The sequence below is a fragment of the Tachypleus tridentatus genome, chromosome 5 (assembly GCF_004210375.1).
Source record: "Tachypleus tridentatus isolate NWPU-2018 chromosome 5, ASM421037v1, whole genome shotgun sequence".
Taxonomy (NCBI): Eukaryota; Metazoa; Arthropoda; class Merostomata; order Xiphosura; family Limulidae; genus Tachypleus; species Tachypleus tridentatus.
This window is the reverse complement of record NC_134829.1, coordinates 10,722,589-10,742,203: the sequence shown is the minus strand read 5'-3', so window position 1 is coordinate 10,742,203 and position 19,615 is coordinate 10,722,589. Positions and strand designations below refer to the sequence as shown.

Here is a 19,615-nt window from a genome sequence, read left to right as displayed (position 1 = left end):
ACAGTATTGTTAAAAGAACTTGTTAAAACAAACTGGAGTATCTTGGCATGTTTTAATGTTTAAGATGTTATAGTAATTAGTACTGAATACATTGTGCAGTACAATGAAATATATCAGAGTATCATATTTTAGTTTTAGACTGTGATAGTAGTCTGAACAGCTTGCTGAAGTAAAACCAAGTGTATTATTTTGCTTTCATCCTTTATTCCGAGTTGATATTGTTGAAAAGTTTGGTTAAGTTAAAACAGACAGTCTCATTTACAAATATATATATATATATTTATTAAAGAGAGTTACATAGAGTTCTATAAATTCTATGATATAAATTTTAATACAGATACCATTATAGATTTTTACGAAAGGAGACCAATTCGAGAAAGGACAATGACATCACATCTGTCAAAAAGAAAAAAACAACAACACATAATCATACGCTGTTTTATAATGTGACATTCAGCAAAATATGGTGTTAGTAAAAAGGTGTTAAAATTACTTTATACAAAAACATTTAAAAATGTCATGCAGTACTTTTATAATTATGCTTCTGCTATCACAACAAGGATATACACAATATAACAGATTTGTGATCCTTCTAACTACTAGTTCTGTGATTAAACAAAAAAACAGACCAGGCCACTAAGTATACTAGTTCTGTGAACTGAAAAGCAGACAAGGACACTCAGTACACTAGTTTTTGAATCTGCCAGAATACAAAGACACCCAGTACACTAGTTTTGTAATTCTGTCTACTTACTTTACAATAAGAACATGAGTTCTGTCATTCTGAAACCAGACTAAAATATTCTGCCAGTAGACTAGCACACTGAGTGTTTTAGTTTTGTGATTCTGCCAGCAGAACAGGTTATTCAATGAAGTAAATCTTTGATTCTGCAAAGAAATAAATAAACGTATTACAATTACTCTGTGATTTTACCAGCAGACTAGGACATTCAGTACTGCAGTTTTGTGATTCTAGAAGAAGACTAGGACACTAAGTACAGTAGTTCTGTGATCCTCAAGGCAGACCAGGGCACTCAGTACAATAGTTCTGTGATTCTAAAAGCCGACCAGGACACTCAGTACTATAGCTCCGTGATTATAAAAGCAGATCAGGACACTCAGTACAATAGTTCTGTGATCCTAAAAGAAAACTAAGACACTCAGTACAATAGTTCTGGATCATAAAAGAAGAATAGAATACTCAGTAGAAAAGCTCTGTGATTCTAAAAGCAGATCAGGACACTCAGTACAATAGTTCTGTGATCCTAAAAGAAGACTAGGACACTCAGTACAAAAGCTCTGTCATTCTAAAAGCAGCCCAGGACACTCAGTACAGTATTTCTGTGTTTCTAGAGGTAGCCTAGGAAACTCAGTACTATATTTCTATGATTCTTGGAGAAGGCCAAAACACTACAGTAGTTTGTCATTCTAGGATCAAACCAGGATACTTGATTCAGTAATTGTTGGTTGGTAAGTTTTATTATCTAATGATTTAGGTGGTTTTGTTATAACGGAAACCTTGTTGTAGATTGTTATGGTAGGCATTTTAAGGCATATATTTATAATGAAAGAACATAAAATCATGTGCATATAAAACCTAAATTCAAAATTTACATGATCACTGATACATCTGAATTACTTGGTAACCATCTTATGAAACCATATTTTAAGAGAACACCTCTAAAAAGAGAAGGTTAACAGCAACTATGTATTTACAATACAAAACAGTTTAAAAAAGATCTTAGAAAATTACTTTTCTCGTTACTAGGAACTTTGTTCTAGTAAACTGATATTTGACTTTAGTCACAAACTATGGTTGGTTTTTTTTGTGGGATTCTAATACTCATTAATCATGTTGTTCTTTACCTTCAGAATTTAACTTCAACATTTAAGTATACAGTATAGTTTGATTGTTTCTCATAAGAATTGGATGCTTCCATGAAACTCATGGTTTCTTGCCTTATTTTAATAAATAAGAGTACATCAGTTACTGATTTTTCTTACCTGCAAGATTCAGGGTTGAAATAAAATCCTGTGGAGCAGTTTGAATAATTCTTACATTTACAACTGCAGTCCTTAGAGTCCCATATCTGGTTGTCTCCACAGTTCTCAGATGACATGTGGTTCATGCACACACAACGACATTCATCAGCTTTATATGTCTGCTGACTTGAGCAATCAAAACGCTTCTCCTTACATTCACATGAACATTTTTCATGAACTTCAAGTTTTACAACTTCGAAACTTTGAAATTCAAAAGTTTCAGCACCTGCTTTAGGATACTTGGCTTTAATAACCTGAGAGAATACATAAGCAACTATATACAAGACAATAACAGCATCTGATTAGTTAAGTCTGCATTAATAAAATGTAAAACACCTGGTAGTCAGAGAAAGAAAGTTCAACAAGCATTAACAATATGTATTCTTCAGGTATCCAAAACAAAGTTTGCAAAACAAGCCAATACTACAAAATTAAACTGTTCAATAGAGAAGATATTAAGAAGATAAACTGTTAAGGTAACTAGAGAAAGCAAATGAAACAAGTCAGTATTAAAAAAGATGATATTAGAAGATACAGCATTCACGGACCCAGAAAATGTAGGATAAACAGGCCTACATTAAAAAGATATACTATTCACAGACTCAGAGAAGAGAGATGAAAAAAAAGAGCCTGATTAAGTAGATATATTATCAAGGTATCCAGAAAAAGTAGGTGAAACAAGTTTGCATCAAGATGACACCTTTTGAAATTGCATAAGGAATTAGGAAGACATATACCTTCACAGAAAGCTTACTGGTTTGCTTTGGTACACACTCAAGTAGAGTACTCGGGCAGCAACCACCACATTTTTTTATTCTTGTACAAGGAGGCCATATCACTGTCAGTGGATCAACTGGTTTGGGAAGCTCTACTATCTGTGATTCTGGCTCACAGCCAGCAGAAGGTGCCAATTCATCTGAAAATATGTCCGTCAGGAAGTTATTTATAAGAAATACTTGTAATAAATGTTCACATCATAAGCTGTGTATCAGATAAATTTATAGTAAAGACATGTATCAGAATGCTGTATGTCAGACATACAATAAAAGTGTATGTAAGAAAACTGTATATCATTTATACTGACACAAACAATATTCTAATCACTGTTTAAAACTAGAAGATACAAACAGGTTGAAAGATATATTCTGCATGGCTGTAGGAAAGGGTAAGATCAGTCAGGCCATTGCCTGACCACATTTATTGTGACATGTATAGCTGTAACTTATGTATTAAAACTTACTTCTTTTAATTCAATATATTACACTATGTGTATACAGTATTTGTACTTAAAATGGCTCAAAGTTCAATGTCATAACATTAAATTTTCAAATATCTCGGAGGACATACCGCCAGACATCTGTAGAAATGGCAGTGGCCTATCCATTGCCATTTTGCTCCCTGCAGTAATGTTCAGGGAATTAACTGTGTAACTGGTTTTAGAGGTGTCAACAGCAATCAATGAAAGAAAAATTATTGTTGGTAAAATGAACAGAAAATGATTTATAGTAACAACTTTATCCCTTTTATTCTAGTTAGAGATGAAAATGATACCCGACTGGTAGTTAAGCAATTTATAGCAGGGGTTTCCAAACTTTTTATACTGGCAGAGCTTCACTCAGAAAGAAAAAACAAACATTCTGTAGCCTTAATAAAAAAATTACACTAAAAATGGAAACAATTGGTCACAAGCACCAGATAGTTTACTTCAAGCTTTTAGAATACAAATTTATTAAAAATATCACTATTTTAAGAAAATTTTTTACTTCTACTTACTTGTTCAAAAATTTCTGCTTGCAAAATTTATATCAGTAAAAGTACAGTGCACATATTTATTTATTAGTGGCTCAGAGGGGTTTGCTTTTGTTCACGAAGTAATTCAATATCGGGAATTATGGTTGTCACTTGTAAGTGCAAGTCATCTTCAATATTTAGCCTGTTTCTAAATTTGATATTTGTACCTGTACAGAGTAAAAATGTTTGCTCACAAAGATATGTTATTGGAAAACGCATCAAAATTTTCAAAGCTGTTACTTATTGTGTAATTTATTCCTGCTGAAATTTTGTTTTAAGGGTGTAATCAGGTGAAATTTCTATAAGTTGTTCTTTCTCTTTCAAAGGCAATTTGTTGGTACTTGCAGAGTCGACAAAGGGATTTTGAATCCACAGTAATTTTTCTAAATGAGGAGGGAAGCACTGACCAGTAGTTGTACACAAATCAGATACGTGCTGCAAGACTGAAACTTTTGCATCTTCACTTAAGGAAATTTCATTCATAACTGAAAAATCACTGAGATTTTCCCCAAAGTTCTCCATCCCAAAGTTTTAGCTTACATTAAAGTCCTTCCATTTTACTCTGACCTTTGAAGTACGTTACCCTACATTGTAGCATTCGCTTCATTTAGATACGCAAATATGTCTGAAAAATAAGCCACTTTCTGTATCCAGCATTTGTCCTTTAATTTGTATGCAAGTTCATAAAACCGAGCAAGCACTTTTCCCCAAGAAAGCCGTCGAACTTCAGTATGAAGCATCAAATTTTTATGCAAACTTCCCGTATCCTCACAGAGTAAACTGAACATCCTCACATTGAGTTGTCTTGATTTTATAAAACTAACTATTTTTATGACGTCACCCAATACCTCTTTTAAGTCTTCTGACATTAATTTCATTGCAAGTGCATGACGATGAAGACAGAAGTGGATACTCTAGATGTCCGGGTTTTTCTTTTATATATATTTATATATATATATAAAATATATTTTATATATTTTTTATATAAAATAACATTTTCCAGTCATAATCGCAGCCCCATCAGTTCAAGTACTTGAGCAAAGCTGCCATTGGATCTCATGTTCTTCAATAAATAAATAAATCAGTTTAAATATTTCTTCGCCTGTTGTTTGAGTAGGCAAACGCTTGCAAATTAACGTTTTCTTCAAAACTAGCTTTATGAATATAGCGAACAAACACAAGTAACATCGCATAACCTGCGACTTCTGTCGATTCACCCATCTGAAGCGAAAAAAGTTGGATTCCCTTTTACTCGCGTTATTAACTGACATACCCTTGATTCTTCGAGAAGCCGAGTTGTCAGAAAGGGACACAGAGTTAATGTTTTTAAGAAATTTCTAATCAGTCGTGCACTTTACCAAATCTTTTGTGCATGGTTTTATCAAATCTTCTACAGTTGTATGAGCTTCACCTGCTTTTGCAATACGGTAACTTACACGATCTGAAGTAATAAGAGCACCTTTGTTGTCCTGATGGGCAAACAAACGAAATGTGGCTTTCCTTGCATTTAATTGCAAACACTTTCTTTTGAAATACTCGGAAGCTGGATTTTTTAATTGAGAGTGTTTGGTATCTAGATGCCGTTCTTAACTGCTCTGGATGCAAACTACTATTACTCAACTCTGTTCCACATTCAACACACAACCCACTAGGTCCATCTTCATTACCTATCCATGTGAAACCATATTAAATAAAACTTTCATCATACTTTCCTTTGTTTCTTGTCTCAGTACTTCTTGCATCATTCTGCGTTGAAGTGCTTGCATACGACGATAACACCGATGAACCCGTATTAGGCCTAGGAAGATTTTTACTCGTATCAGATTTATTACTGATATTCAACCACTTATCTATTATAAGGGTGACAACTAATTATTAATTTGCCTAAAAAAGGTATTCTTGTATCTTTAGCACTTCAAAAGTATTTTCACGGACATAAAATAGCTTCTTAATGAAAACTCGTTCAAGCACTTGAGTTTTATCATTATACAATGATGTGCTGACCCAATATCGGTGTTGCCATAAGTCAGATATAAAGATTTGTAGAAAAAAGGCTATGCCACTAGAATAATATATTTTTCTGAAGGAAAAGAGTAAACTATTATTTTTAGTTTTTTTGTTTTTTAACTGAAGTTTTAAAGCCAAATAACAAAATATTAAGCCAGATCTGACGTGCGTCTAAATATCGAACGAAATGAAACATGACGTCACAGTGCTCATTGGTACCAAATTTGTCTAATTAAACTATAACGAATCTAACTTACCCTAACAGTTACCAATTATAATTGTCATAAATATAATTATACTTCATATAGCTATACTTTGAAATTGAAACAATTAATACTGCATCTAATTGCATCACAATGTTTCAAAATTGGACAAGTTTCAGCTATGACATCATGCTTCATTTGGTTCCACATGTTGCCGCTAATCCAGGTCTGGCTTTTAAAAGGCAGTTGGCATCACTATCTAGGGTTGACCAATGTTTCACACAAAAATTACTGGGCTATCTTTCATCTCCAATGTCGCATGTGATCTTGAGATGGTATCATATCTACTAGCAACCAGTGGTGCCACTGTCGAAGGTAAGTGAGGTTGTATTAACAGTTTCATCGCGAGAACTTCCCCTACGCTAAATAAAGTTGTCTGGTGTCAAGAAGAATGAAATATTAAAAGGCCAAATACGCGATAAACGTGTTATATTGAAGATATATTTTACTCTTCTTTTTTTTTTGTTCAACGTATTCTGATTCAATTTCATAGTTTTAGGAAAAAATATTAACATTGCAAAATTTCTTCGCGGAGCCACAGATAACTATGGCGGAGCCTAAGGGCTCCCCGGACCATAGTTTGAAAAACCATGATTTAGAGGACTCTCAGTAGTATTGATGGGGTTATTCCCTCACCCTAACTAAACAGAAGTTATGTTTTTGGCAAAAAGAAAAAAAAAGCAAGCAAGATTTAGTTTACTTTTAGGCTAAAGTCATGTGTGGTATTTGAACAAAATATACTACAGTAATTTTGATTCCGTTGTTATATATTTATTCATTTCAATTACATTTGCATTAGTCTCCAACTTACGTCCCCCGTTGGGACAGCGATAAGTATTTGAATTTATAACGCTAAAATTAGGGGTTCGATTCTCCCCAGTAGACACAGCAGATATCCTGATGTAGCTTTGCTATACGAAAACCAAAAACAAACTTGAACTTGTAGATTATACAAACATGAATAATAGAAACAAAACAGTTTATAACTTAGCAGTGTATCTGTAGACTTATATCGCTAGGAACTAGGTTTTATTACTTGTGGTGGGCAGAGACAAATAGCCTTTTGTATAGCTTTTGCTTAATAGAAACAATATAATTAAAGCATAAATGGTGTTTTCTCAATATTTAACATATTGGGCATATTTCTTCTTCAAGCGAAACGGCCAGAAATAGAAAATTTTAACTTGCGAATGCAATGCAGGTTTGTATTTGTATTGATATAAAAAGATGTAACAAGTTTAATGACACATATTTCAGCTTAAAAATAATGTCATTAAATTAAACGAAATAACAAATCTTAAAACTGCATATTATACAAAAAATATTAATAATAAGAATAAAACTTTCAGTTCTCAACAGTGATACTTTCTGTATTCTAAAGTTTCACTTTTAAAAAATGAGAGAATTTGAGAACCTTGGATATTAGAGTCCCCTAGGCGGCGATTAAGTCATCTATCTAAGATTTTCGACCCTGAATTCATGGTATAATGTATACAATAAATAATTCAAAGTCTTCACCTTGATGAACGTTATACAAGGAAAAACTTAATCCTTCTATATTAGCGAACGCTATTCACGAAAATTTTGACCGAGTGAAGCCTGTGCAAGAAATGATAATGTTCATCCGGCCAGACAAAAATCTTAAATTTCAACCGACGAAGGCTAACTAAATAAACAATGGAGATAAAATGTTTGCATATAACTTACTTGCTGAGAGAAAAGGTCCTAACCTTCCTGGAAAGTATAATAAAAGAAAAGTTTTACAATACACGTTTTACGTTTCACATACAATTTTTATGATATAAAAGACTTACGTTCCACATAAAATGTTTACAATAAAAGGTATTTTATATTTCATAGAAAATAGTTACTATATAGGTTTAAAATAACGTGTACATTTATAAATTAGTTGAGCTGCTGTATTTAATAGTAATTTCCACTAAGTGAACTACATTCTTATTGGGATATTTTGGAATAATTATTACATATTTGACTATCTTAAGTGTTTCGCGTAATTAAAGTTTAATGAAAATCGCTAGGAAATAATACCTGAGTTTACGCTGTGAATATTAAGCGTGTTATAGAACTCTCAATACACACAAAAAACATATACCTTACAGCAGTAATCTTCGCGTAGAAAACACAATATTAAACCAAACTTGAGGCCAAATTATGTTAACATTTGTAGTGCAACAGAACACCGTGCATAACTGCTGGTCTTGTTTCGAGTGAAACACTAACCTTGAAGAGGGATTCTGGTGAGAAAGTGTTTCATAAATTCAGTGACATTCTTCACATCTTTAAGTTTGATCAGTATCGATTCTGGGATCTGAAATATTAAAAACAACAACAAAAGTGCTTATACGATTTCATAAACAACACAGGCCAAATAGCTTTAGCTATCAACATATTTGTCACTGTAAGTTGAGTCAAAAACGCATTGTACTGATCATCTTATACTACGTGCTAAGTTGAACTCACACAGCGCTTCGTTTATCAGCCTATACCACACTAACTTGATGTCAAATATCACTTCATCAGCATGTAGCATATTAAATTTAGTATGTGTCTAACATTTCAAAGATAACATTTAAAAACATACAAGACATTCTTTGTCAGAAACGTACAGACGATAGTGAAAGGGGCCGGCGCTCATTGACTAAAACAAAAGTATTTCTCAAACGTCACAAAGCAAGCATCAGAGGGGAAGAGTATATTAGAGGAAACTAAGGGGACTGTAGATTGCCTCTGATATACAAAACAGAAACCACAGAAACAAACGTATCCTATTTTATTTTTATGAAGTTGATCTTATAAACATTTTTATGACCTAAAATAAAACTAAACAGTGGATTATTGCGTAATAGCATAACTATATAATTTACTTGCTATAGAGACCTACAATTCTTATGAGAGCGAAGAAGATACATTGATACATAAGAGCAAGAAGGCAGGGGCTTGAGCTCATTTGGTCGATCCCCTGTATACGTCACTGTTCTTCAGAATTTTACTATTTGACAAATTTGTTTTATTTTTTAAATTTTAAATCATTTTCATTTCAAATTTGCTATGCCTAATTATGATGGTTTGAGCAAATACATCAATTGCACTGTACTAAATACATAAGTTTTCTGATTTAAGTTAAAAGCTTCGTTCCCAGCCAAGAAGTCTAAGTCAGGGATTCCAGGATTTCTTCTGCACTTTGTAAAGATAAACATTAGAGATCTCCGCTTTTTAGGAATTCAAAAATCACAAAAGAACAAGCATTGCTAAAAAAAAACAACAAAAAACACCCGTTCTACACGCACAGTTGAAAAACTTAAAACTCTTAAAACTCAGTAACAAAAACGCGCAAGATATGTGCTTAATTGTTAGCATGCCCGACTACGAACAAGAGACCGAGGATTCATGGTTCGCGTTACAAAGCTGAAAAAACGCTTTCAGTATTTTATAAAGTTGTAGGTGAGCTTTAAGGTTGACTGTGAAACTAGTAAAATAGTACATGCACTATACAGTTATGGTTTTCCAACAGGTTAAGACTAATAAATGCATCATTATATACAGGGGCGTAGATCCTGGGAGGGATGGGGGATACATCCCCCTTCATCTTAGGTGGGGGTATGGTGCATACAACCATCCCCCCTACAGTTTGGTCTTTTGAATTGTTTTATTGCATCACAGGCCTACAAATTGTGTGTTTGTCCTTGTGATTTTCGTGTTCTTACCAATCGAATTACATAATTAGGCCTGGATGTAGGCTTTTTCAGTAGCCGAAATGTACATCTTTAATATCGGCGTGCTTCTAAGCTTTTCGATCTAAGCGATAGTTCGTAAGTATCTGTCAGTAGGCCTAAGTATACATGCAAGTATCGTGGCAACAAGATTACTATGTGACTGCATGTTTACAGCTCTCAGGTTCACGTAATCAGAGATTACCAATTTGCAAATTGAACAGTCCACATAACTGGTTGCAAAAATCATCCCCCATCGGGTGTAAAAAATCTACGCCCCTGATTATATAATTCTCATTTTCATTAAGACAAATAAAAATTATATACTCTACACAGTTTACTAACAAATTTGTGCTACTAGTGAAATACACACACACTGTAGTTTTCAAAAACATTATAACTTGTAAAAAGTGAGCACACTTTAGTAACTGATTAAATCCAGTTAAGTACAAACACATTTTTCAGATATATTAAGAACAGTACAAAATGTACATACATTAAAAAGTTCTCTAACAGAATAAGACTAGTAAATATATGTACTACCTAATTTTGTAATACATTAAGACTAGAAGGAAACACATACACTAGTGCATTGATGTTTATAGGGTTAAATTAGTACGTACACTATAAATTTATTTAACATATTATTACTGGTAAAAAAAAGTTACACACGCTATTGGTCACTTACCTCTTTCTTTCTTTGTGAACCTGACGATGACCGAAGAAGGTCGAAAGGTTGTTCGCTCCTCTAAATAAAAATTTTCTCAACCCAAAACAGCCGTTTTTACATATATATTTTTCTCTACAAGTGGGTTTTCTCGTCATCACTGATTATACAGTTCATAGTTTCTAAAAGATTAATACTAGTAACAAAGTATGTACACTACATAGTTTTCCAACAAATTACGGATAGAAAAAAAGTACATAAAAACTTCACAGTGGTTAAGCCAACTGAACAAATATATGTGCTATACTGTTACATAACGGCTATTACAAGCATGCATAAACTTCAGTTATTAACGGATTGAAACAGTCAAACAGTACATATACAGTTCTTCGACGCAACTCAGCAAATTAAGACTAGTAAATAAATTAATACAGTACATAGTCTTCTAACGGTTTAGGACTATTATATAAATATGTACACTATACAGTTCTATGACAAATTACAATTAGTAAAGAAACATACTCTCAACGTAGTTATCTGAGAAAATAAAAGTAGAAGTATGCATGTTAGATAGTTTTCTAACACATTAAGATAGTAAAGAAATATGTTCATAAACACCCTATATAATATTCCTAACTCATTGAAGAGGGACATAAACGAAAACTTCCATGACAAGTTAAGTTCACACTACACACTCTAGAGTGTTACAAATAGTAAATAAATATGTATATCAAATAGTTATTTACCACATTGAGACTGGTAAAGAAGTAGTATAATATATATTTTTCTTATAAGTTAAGTTAATTAAAGAAATACATATATTTGGTGACAAAGATCACACTTTTTAGAAAATAAAATTTGAAAAAAGACACTAACGTTAATGTTCTATAAGCCTACTGTAATGAATAACACAGAGTATATTGACATCCTTTCAGATAAAAACAAGTTTAAACCCATCCCAAACAACCTAACAGACACACCTGAAAAACAACTGAACAAAACACTGTTACTAAAATGTAATTATTGAAGATCTTTATTTTTATTTAAGTAAGACTGACTCATGTAAACCACAACTCTGTGGCATTCTTAAACCTCACAAACAGGATTTTCCATACAGGTTAATTTTCACATACCATGAGTTCTGTTTAAAACTTCGCTAGGTTACTGTTCACTTCAGATTTAGCCTGTTTAAAACTTTGTTGGATCCTTGCTCACACAAGATTTAACCTGTTTAAAACACCACTAGTTTATTGTTCACATCAGATTTAGCTTGTTTAAACTATATTGTATTGCTACTGCTCACATTAGAATTGACATGTTCAAAACATCGCTTGGTTAATGTTCACATCAGATTTAGCCTGTTTAAAACTTTGTTGGATCCTTGCTCACACAAGATTTAACCTGTTTAAAACACCACTAGTTTATTGTTCACATCAGATTTAGCTTGTTTAAACTATATTGTATTGCTACTGCTCACATTAGAATTGACATGTTCAAAACATCGCTTGGTTAATGTTCACATCAGATTTAGCCTGTTTAAAACTTTGTTGGATCCTTGCTCACACAAGATTTAACCTGTTTAAAACACAACTAATTTATTGTTCACATCAGATTTAGCCTGTTTAAACTCTATTGTATTACTACTGCTCACATTGGAATTGACATGTTCAAAACATCGCTTGGTTAATGTTCACATCAGATTTAGCCTGTTTAAAACTTTGTTGGATCCTTGCTCACACAAGATTTAACCTGTTTAAAACACCACTAGTTTATTGTTCACATCAGATTTAGCCTGTTTAAAACTTTGTTGGATCCTTGCTCACACAAGATTTAACCTGTTTAAAACACCACTAGTTTATTGTTCACATCAGATTTAGCCTGTTTAAACTCTATTGTATTACTACTGCTCACATTAGAATTGACATGTTCAAAACATCGCTTGGTTAATGTTCACATCAAATTTGGCCCGCCTAAAACAGAAAGAACAGCCGATTATGAACAAGAGGCATAGTTCAATAGTGTACACCGTTGTTTAATATCAGTTTAGAGCAACTAAACCAATATGTGCAAGAAGCCCACACTGCAATAAAGTATTAGATTAATACTACATATTTCTGTTTGATGTCATTTTCGAGCGACTACACTAGACTATGCAAGAGGAAGAGCCGATTTTGACGTAAAAAGTAGCTTATTTATTACTTCTTTACTACACATAATCTATTAGAAAGGTAAATAGTGTATTTATTTCATTACTAATTTTACAAAACTATATAATGCATGCGCTTCTTTAGTAATTTTTATATGTTGTAAAACTTTGTGCTTTTATAGTAGTCTTAATCTTTTAGAAAATAATGTATAATAAAGTTTAGAGACGACTTGAGTGGATAGTAAAGAAAATTGTATTATAAAGGACAACGTTTCAATATGCTTAATTGCTTATGTTTGTTTGAAGTTAAGCATCAAGCTGCACAAAGGTTATCTGTGCTCTGCCCACCACGTATATTGAAATCCAGTTTCTAGCGATCTAAGTCCATAGACATGCCGCTATGTGCCACTGGAGGGCTAATTGCTTATGCCATCATCAGGTACAACTAGTTTACACACACACAGAGATATATACCTATTCATTATGGAACAAAACGGTCATATACCATGAGACTTCTTAACAGATTAGTAAAGATAACTTTGAGGTTTTTGTTCTTGTGATTATATGGAAAGTGTGGACAATGGTTAGTGTAAATGTATTGGCGTGAATGAAAAAATGCTTTATAAAGTTAATTTATTTATCTATGTAGTCAACTGAGCAAAATATCGAAGCTGCGTCTACAAATGTCCATATCCTGATGGTGAGTTTGTTTAGAAGAATATGGCTGAAGTTGATGCAGTGTTAAATCCAAATAACATAAAACTTCAGCGACTAATAGCACAAGCACCAGCTTCATGCCACACTACAGAGAGACTATCTCCCAGACCATTACTGATGTTGCAGGCAAATGCAAAATGATTTAAAGAATTCCCTTGCATTTAGCTTAGCCCTTGACGAATCTCCAAATACACAAGACAACCCCCAACTCGCAGTATTTGTTCGTTATGTTTTCTCTGATGTAACTGTGAAAGGAGAGATATTGGACTTAGTGGCACTAAAAGAAACAACTCGTGGTGTTGATATTAAAAATGCGCTTGACGGAGTTTAAACAAATGCTGATATTCCACTGGATAAACACATTAGTGTTGCAACAGATGAAACACTTGCAATGGTGGGGAAAAATGCAGGATTAATTGTACTTATGAAAAGTTTTTCCCCGTTCATTGTATTATTCATAGTGAACACCAGGCAGCCAGAGAATTCAAGTATGAAGATGTTACGAAATTTGTTCTTGAAATTGTCAATTTCATACGCTTAAATGGGAAGTCCCACTGACAGTTTAAAAATTTTATTGAAGAACTGAAGTTTGAAGATAAACCCAGTGATGTCTCTTTATACTGCATTGTGAGCAGGCTGTCAACTAGCAATGTCTTTAAATAGGTTTGTAGATCTGTTGGCGCCTATTATTACTTTTCTTGAAGAAAAGATTCTATCCTCAACTGGGAAATGATGAATGGATGCAAGATCTAATGGTACTTACTGATATAATGAATCATCTACAAACCTGGCACTCCATGGGAAGGATAAGATTGTTTCTGATATTACTCGGACAATTTTCAGCTTTCAGAATAAAATAATACTTTTTCAAAGAGACATTGTCAAGAAACTTCAGTTACTTTCCAAAAATCAAAAGGAGAGTAAATAAATTTCCTGATATTGAAATAAAATACCATAAACTGGAAGAATACTAAGATGAATTACAAGGACTGCTTGATAATTCCCGAAACAGGTTTGAGGACTTGCAGAAGCTGAAGCCCTGCTTTGCCTTTCTTGTAAATCCATTCATGGTTAATGTGATCAATAACTTTTGTCCAATTCTTGAACCTATGGTTACAGAATCATCTGCTGTGGAAATGGAACTAATAGAACTACAGGAAGACCTGGGTCTAAAGATAATCCACAAATCTCATTCTACAATTGAGTTTTGGAAGCCAGTTCCAGAAATAAAATATCCTCAACTGAAGAAAACCAGTGTGTGACTCATCTCAATTTTTAGCACAACATACTGCTGTGAACCACTATACTCTGAAATGAAGTTTATGAAGTCGAAGCATCGAACAATCCTTACAAATCAACACCTGACAGACCTAATTCGTACAGCACTGACAACATATCAGCCGGAATTTCAATGACTCACAAGACCTCTACTAGCAGTGAATAGCCTGATAATTGTATTAAAATCTGTTTGTGTCAGAAAAATATTATGATAAGACTAAAATTTTGTAAGGTGGTATCTGATTAAAATATCTCTAATTTTATTGTTTTATATATTTTCCTCCATATTTTGACCAGATATTTACAAGACAAATAAATGTCATTAAAAATATCTGTTTTTCCCTCTTATATTTGGCAGTCTCATTTAATGCTAATGAAATGCAAATTTGCATATTTTTCTTAGATGTTTCCATAGTTCATTACTGCATTAAACACGCTCAATATAGTTAAAATAATAATCAGCCAGTATTTTGAAAACATTGTGTACTACCACATATATGTACTTTATGCTTATTGAAACAAATACAAATTAACAATTTAAACTACATTCATGAATAAATATTATTACGTACATGTATTTCTTAATATTTATATAAAATTTATGTAACAAAATGTGCATGTAACAATAAAAACGTGTGTGTAATATCTGTTCATGTCATGCAGGTCTCAAACATTTGAAGCTTATCGTATGTAGTTCTTACGTTAAGCAAGTTTGGCCACTCTTGATATAAGGTTTGGACTGTCTAAAACGTTGGTAGGTTACTCTTCATGTCTGATTTAGACAAGCCAATCTTGACGTGATCTTTGGATGAAAAGCTGGGTGATCTCTGTAAGATAACGCATCATGTGTTAGTTTAAAATGGGTATGGATAGAAACAGACATTGATAGCAGCTGATCATTTATTGTGATTCTTTATTTTATTGAATACAGCTACCGCTGTATTTTGATTAACATATCAAGTTTGTACGTGGAAGGTGTTGCAAGACGATTCGTAAAACCGGTCTATTGCCAGCGGCAAGGAATTTCCTCTTCAAACGTTATAAAGAATGATTTCTCTGTTAATAGAGAATTCAGTAAACTTGATATCCAATGAAAGTTGGAAAATCTTAATACAGTTTCCAGTTTTAGAGAATCTTAATGAAATCACCAAACATAATGCGATTTTTAGTTAAAATGTTTTGCGTTTCATGAAAAACACGTAAAAAATTAACTTCCTCTTTAGTTTGATTTGGATTGCTTTGAATTTCGCACAAAGGTACGTGAGGACTATCATCACTAGCCGTCCCTAATTTAGCAGTGTAAGACTAGACGGAAGGCAGCTAGTCATCACCACCCACCGCCAACTCTTGGGCTACTCTCTTACCACTTCAGAACAGTTCCTTGTTTACTTCATACTAGCAGAGTATCTGGCGTTGTTCGGGTGAAAATGGCTTCAAATATCTTTAGTTATTTTGATGAAATCAACGATATTAATCACGACTTTTTGCAAACAAATCAAAATGATTTCTTTAACAACTAAATGTTTTGATTTAAACCAATAAATATAACAACGTGCAAAAAGTAAATAAATAAAAGATTGCTACAGCTGTTTTAATCAAAGCAAAACCGGGTACATTGCTCCTGTTACTGATATACAGTTTGCACGATATTTCAAGTTTCTGGGCCCGGCATGGCCAAGCGTGTTAAGGCGTGCGACTCCTAATCTGAGGGTCGCGGGTTCGCATCCCCGTCGCGCCAAACATGCTCGCCCTTTCAGCCGTGAGGGCGTTATAATGTGACGGTCAATCCCACTATTCGTTGGTAAAAGAGTAGTCTAAGAGTTGGCGGTGGGTGGTGATGACTAGCTGCCTTCCCGCTAGTCTTACACTGCTAAATTAGGGACGGCTAGCACAGATAGCACTTGAGTAGCTTTGTGCGAAATTCAAAAACAAACAAACAAATTTCAAGTTTCTAAAACAGAGTTCTATACTTTTTGATGTCTTGATTTTTACCGCGTAATTCAAGTGTCGTTTAGAGCGTATCGTAACGTTACTGTGTACAGAAAATTCGAATCGGAGAGTCGCGGATTCAAATCTCCGTCACACGAAACATGCTCGACCTTTCAGCCGTGGGGGCGTTATAATATGACGGTTAATCCCACAATTCGTTGGTAAAAGAGTAGCCAAAGAGTTGGCAGTGGGTGATGATGACTAGCTACCTTCCCTCTAGTCTTACACTGCAAAATTAGGGACGGCTAGCACAGATAGCCCTCGAGTAGCTTTGTGCGAAATTCAAAACAAACAAACCCATATCATAATTAATTAACATTATAAGGGTATTATTGTAAATATTTCCTTATCAGGCCTACCTAATGAAAGTGCAATTAACTGTGGAATCTTTAGAAGTGAAATGATATAATACATGGACATTACCTTGAAAGGGGCCGGAGTAAGTGCGCGCTACTGTGGTATACCGAGAAGGTTGCTTCTAAATATGCAGTTTGACATGTTCTTTTTCATGCTAATTCTGTTGGCTGTGTTGTCCTCAGCAAGTTACTGTTTAGAACATTGTTACCAACTTTATCCAAAAGGTAGGCTAGTTGTTATATCCTGAGAAGGTCAGGACACACAGTGTTTTACTAACGTTATCCAATAGTTATGATGATTGTTATCCTAACAAGATACTCAGAACACAGTGTTTTACCAACTTTATCCCAGTTTTATTGGCTTTAGCAACTTTATCTGTTAGTTAATTTGGTTGTGTTATCTTTGGAAGGGTCCTCAAAACATAGTATTTTAGAAACTTTACCCAATACTAAGGTTGTATATGTTATCCTGAGAAAGTAAGGTGTTGTCTCAAGACTGTTATTTCGCAGAACGCAGAGTTTTACTACATTTATCTATCACTTCTGTTAGCAGAATATTACTAACCATAACGCAGTGTTTTTCGAATTTTATCCACCAGTTACGTAGTATGTACTGTCCTGAAAAGATCAGTGCTTAGAATACAGTATTTAGCTGGCAATATTATTCATCAGTAATGTTAGATATGTTATCCGGATAAGATTATTTATATTGGCTGTTACACTTAAAGGGTTACTACTCGGAACACAGGGTTGTATGCATTTTATTTATCGGTTATATTGGTTGTTTTATTATGAAAAGGATTACTAGAACACAATGTTTTACCAACTTCATCTAACAAGTAAATTGTCTTTGATATCCTAAAAAGGTTGGTACTCAGAACACACGTGTTTTACCAACTTCATCTACAAGTTCTCTTGACTTTGTTTATCCTTATAACATTATCACTTTGCGTACAGTATTGTACGAGCTTTATCCGTTAATTAAATTGCCTGTGTTATACTGAAGATGTATTGCTCAAAACATTTTATCTAACATTTGGTTATACATAAAAATACGTTAATGTAAATGTGTGTTATGGTTTATTTGTAATAATATATTCCAAAGTTGAATATAACTTCATTTTCATGCCAACCAAAACTTAAGAATACTCATTCAGGGAACGAATGTAGCAATATTAAAATGTTGCACTGTTTCACATTTAGTACAGTTTTTGGTTATTGTCGTTGTTGTTTTAGCGTAAAGCTACACAATAAGCTATCTGTTCAAGGTTCACCGCGGCGAATCGAACATCACATTTTATGGTTGTAATAACTTAAAACTTACCTCTGGTACACCAGCAGACACAATTATTAGTAATCCATAAAAAATTGGTTGGTTTTATGAAATTATAAGTATTACTTATATCTAACTAACACATTTTAAAATAATTAATATATATATATATATAAAACGTATACCGAAATAATATATGCAATGAAACTATATATATTACGTATATCGAAATAACACATTTTAAAATAATGAAACTATATATATATACATAAATCGAAATAATACAATATATGCAATATATTATGTACATCAAACTAATATATTTTAAAGTAATGAAACTGTATATAATATATACACTAATATATTTAAAGGGATTTTGTTTCAACTGTATGTGGAACGTTTGTTTTTATGTCAGTACCCAAAGAGCTAAAGCAGTGAAAATATAAAAAGGCTTACCTGTACATTGTTCGAATCTATGGAAGTTCTAGTGTTTGATTCTGGGAACACAATAGCCTCGTCGTCAGCGTAAATTCCGGCGAAAATGAGGACAAATAGCGTTGGTAAAACAGAAAAAGACATGAGCACCACAATCACAACGAACGGTCGTAGTACTTTAAGCTCGTTAGATGTTTAACAACTTTATTTGCCTACTCCAGCTGTTTCCAGTTGAGTGAACGAAGGTCGTGTTTAATTCCTTTACCTATACAAGTAAGAGTAGCTATTACACACACCTTTGAAGGACTAGCTTGACTGTTTAAACTTGTCAACTAAAACGCAGAAAGATTCGTTAGTTGATATAATCTCAAACTCATTTCACTGGTGCGTATGTTCTCGAAGACAATTATTGTTAGTACGTCACTTTAGAGCCGGAAATTACATCATTTCACCATCGTTAAGGATGTGAAATATCATTAGCAATGATATTTGCAATTTTATTAAGAAATTCCTCTTAACAGAAAGTAAGGGATAATCAGGCCATAAGTGCTTTAGTATTTGTAAATATTCAAATCTGTTTAGATACCAGGTAAAAATATTAGTTAGTTTTGTTATTCAGAAAATTTCTTTCTTGCAGTATTTGTACTTTTAGAGATGCTGGAAGTTGTTGCGTATGTTTTGGAAATATAATTTTTTTTTAATCTGTACTGTTTGTAGCGGAAAAGCCAGAAGGGCGTGTTTAACGTAACCTGATAGGAGTAATGTCAGTGTTTGAAACTTTATCTAATGGGTAGGAAATAGTCTGTATTACACGTAAAAAAAAGCTAGTTAGACTAGAGTTAGGTGTTAATCATTGTGCTGAAACTTTCTTTAAACTTGAAGAAACAGTTTTAGCCATGTGCAAAAATTGAGTTAGGTT

The 19,615-nt window shown here is 33.3% G+C and overlaps 1 protein-coding gene and 1 long non-coding RNA gene across 11 annotated transcripts in view; one reads left to right on the top strand and one right to left on the bottom strand.

Annotated features, from left to right (window-relative positions):
- Positions 1-257: 257 nt before the first annotated feature.
- Positions 258-19,397, bottom strand: LOC143250491 (uncharacterized). 10 transcript variants are annotated; one of them, XR_013028211.1, is made up of 9 exons: positions 18,718-19,397; positions 10,524-10,583; positions 8,346-8,433; positions 7,812-7,838; positions 3,391-3,492; positions 2,781-2,959; positions 2,005-2,297; positions 755-888; positions 258-396 (listed from the first exon to the last, which is right to left on the bottom strand). XR_013028211.1 is itself a non-coding variant. In XM_076501111.1 (9 exons), the coding sequence occupies exons 3-9, from the start codon at positions 11,636-11,638 to the stop codon at positions 354-356; spliced, it is 735 nt and encodes a 244-aa protein (XP_076357226.1). In that variant the 5' UTR covers positions 11,639-11,729; positions 15,345-15,470; positions 18,718-19,109; the 3' UTR covers positions 258-353. The 10 variants fall into 10 exon arrangements, 9 of the variants coding, with proteins under 9 accessions (XP_076357226.1, XP_076357223.1, XP_076357219.1 ...); XM_076501111.1 differs by lacking the exons at positions 755-888; positions 10,524-10,583 and adding exons at positions 11,636-11,729; positions 15,345-15,470 and having other exon boundaries at positions 18,718-19,109; XM_076501108.1 differs by lacking the exon at positions 755-888 and adding an exon at positions 11,636-11,729 and having other exon boundaries at positions 18,718-18,805.
- The window catches only part of LOC143250494 (uncharacterized), a 20,433-nt gene continuing 17,902 nt past the window's right edge, over positions 17,085-19,615 (top strand). Inside the window, exon 1 of the long non-coding RNA XR_013028212.1 lies at positions 17,085-17,213. This is a non-coding gene — a long non-coding RNA (uncharacterized LOC143250494). The remainder of the gene's footprint in view (positions 17,214-19,615) is intronic.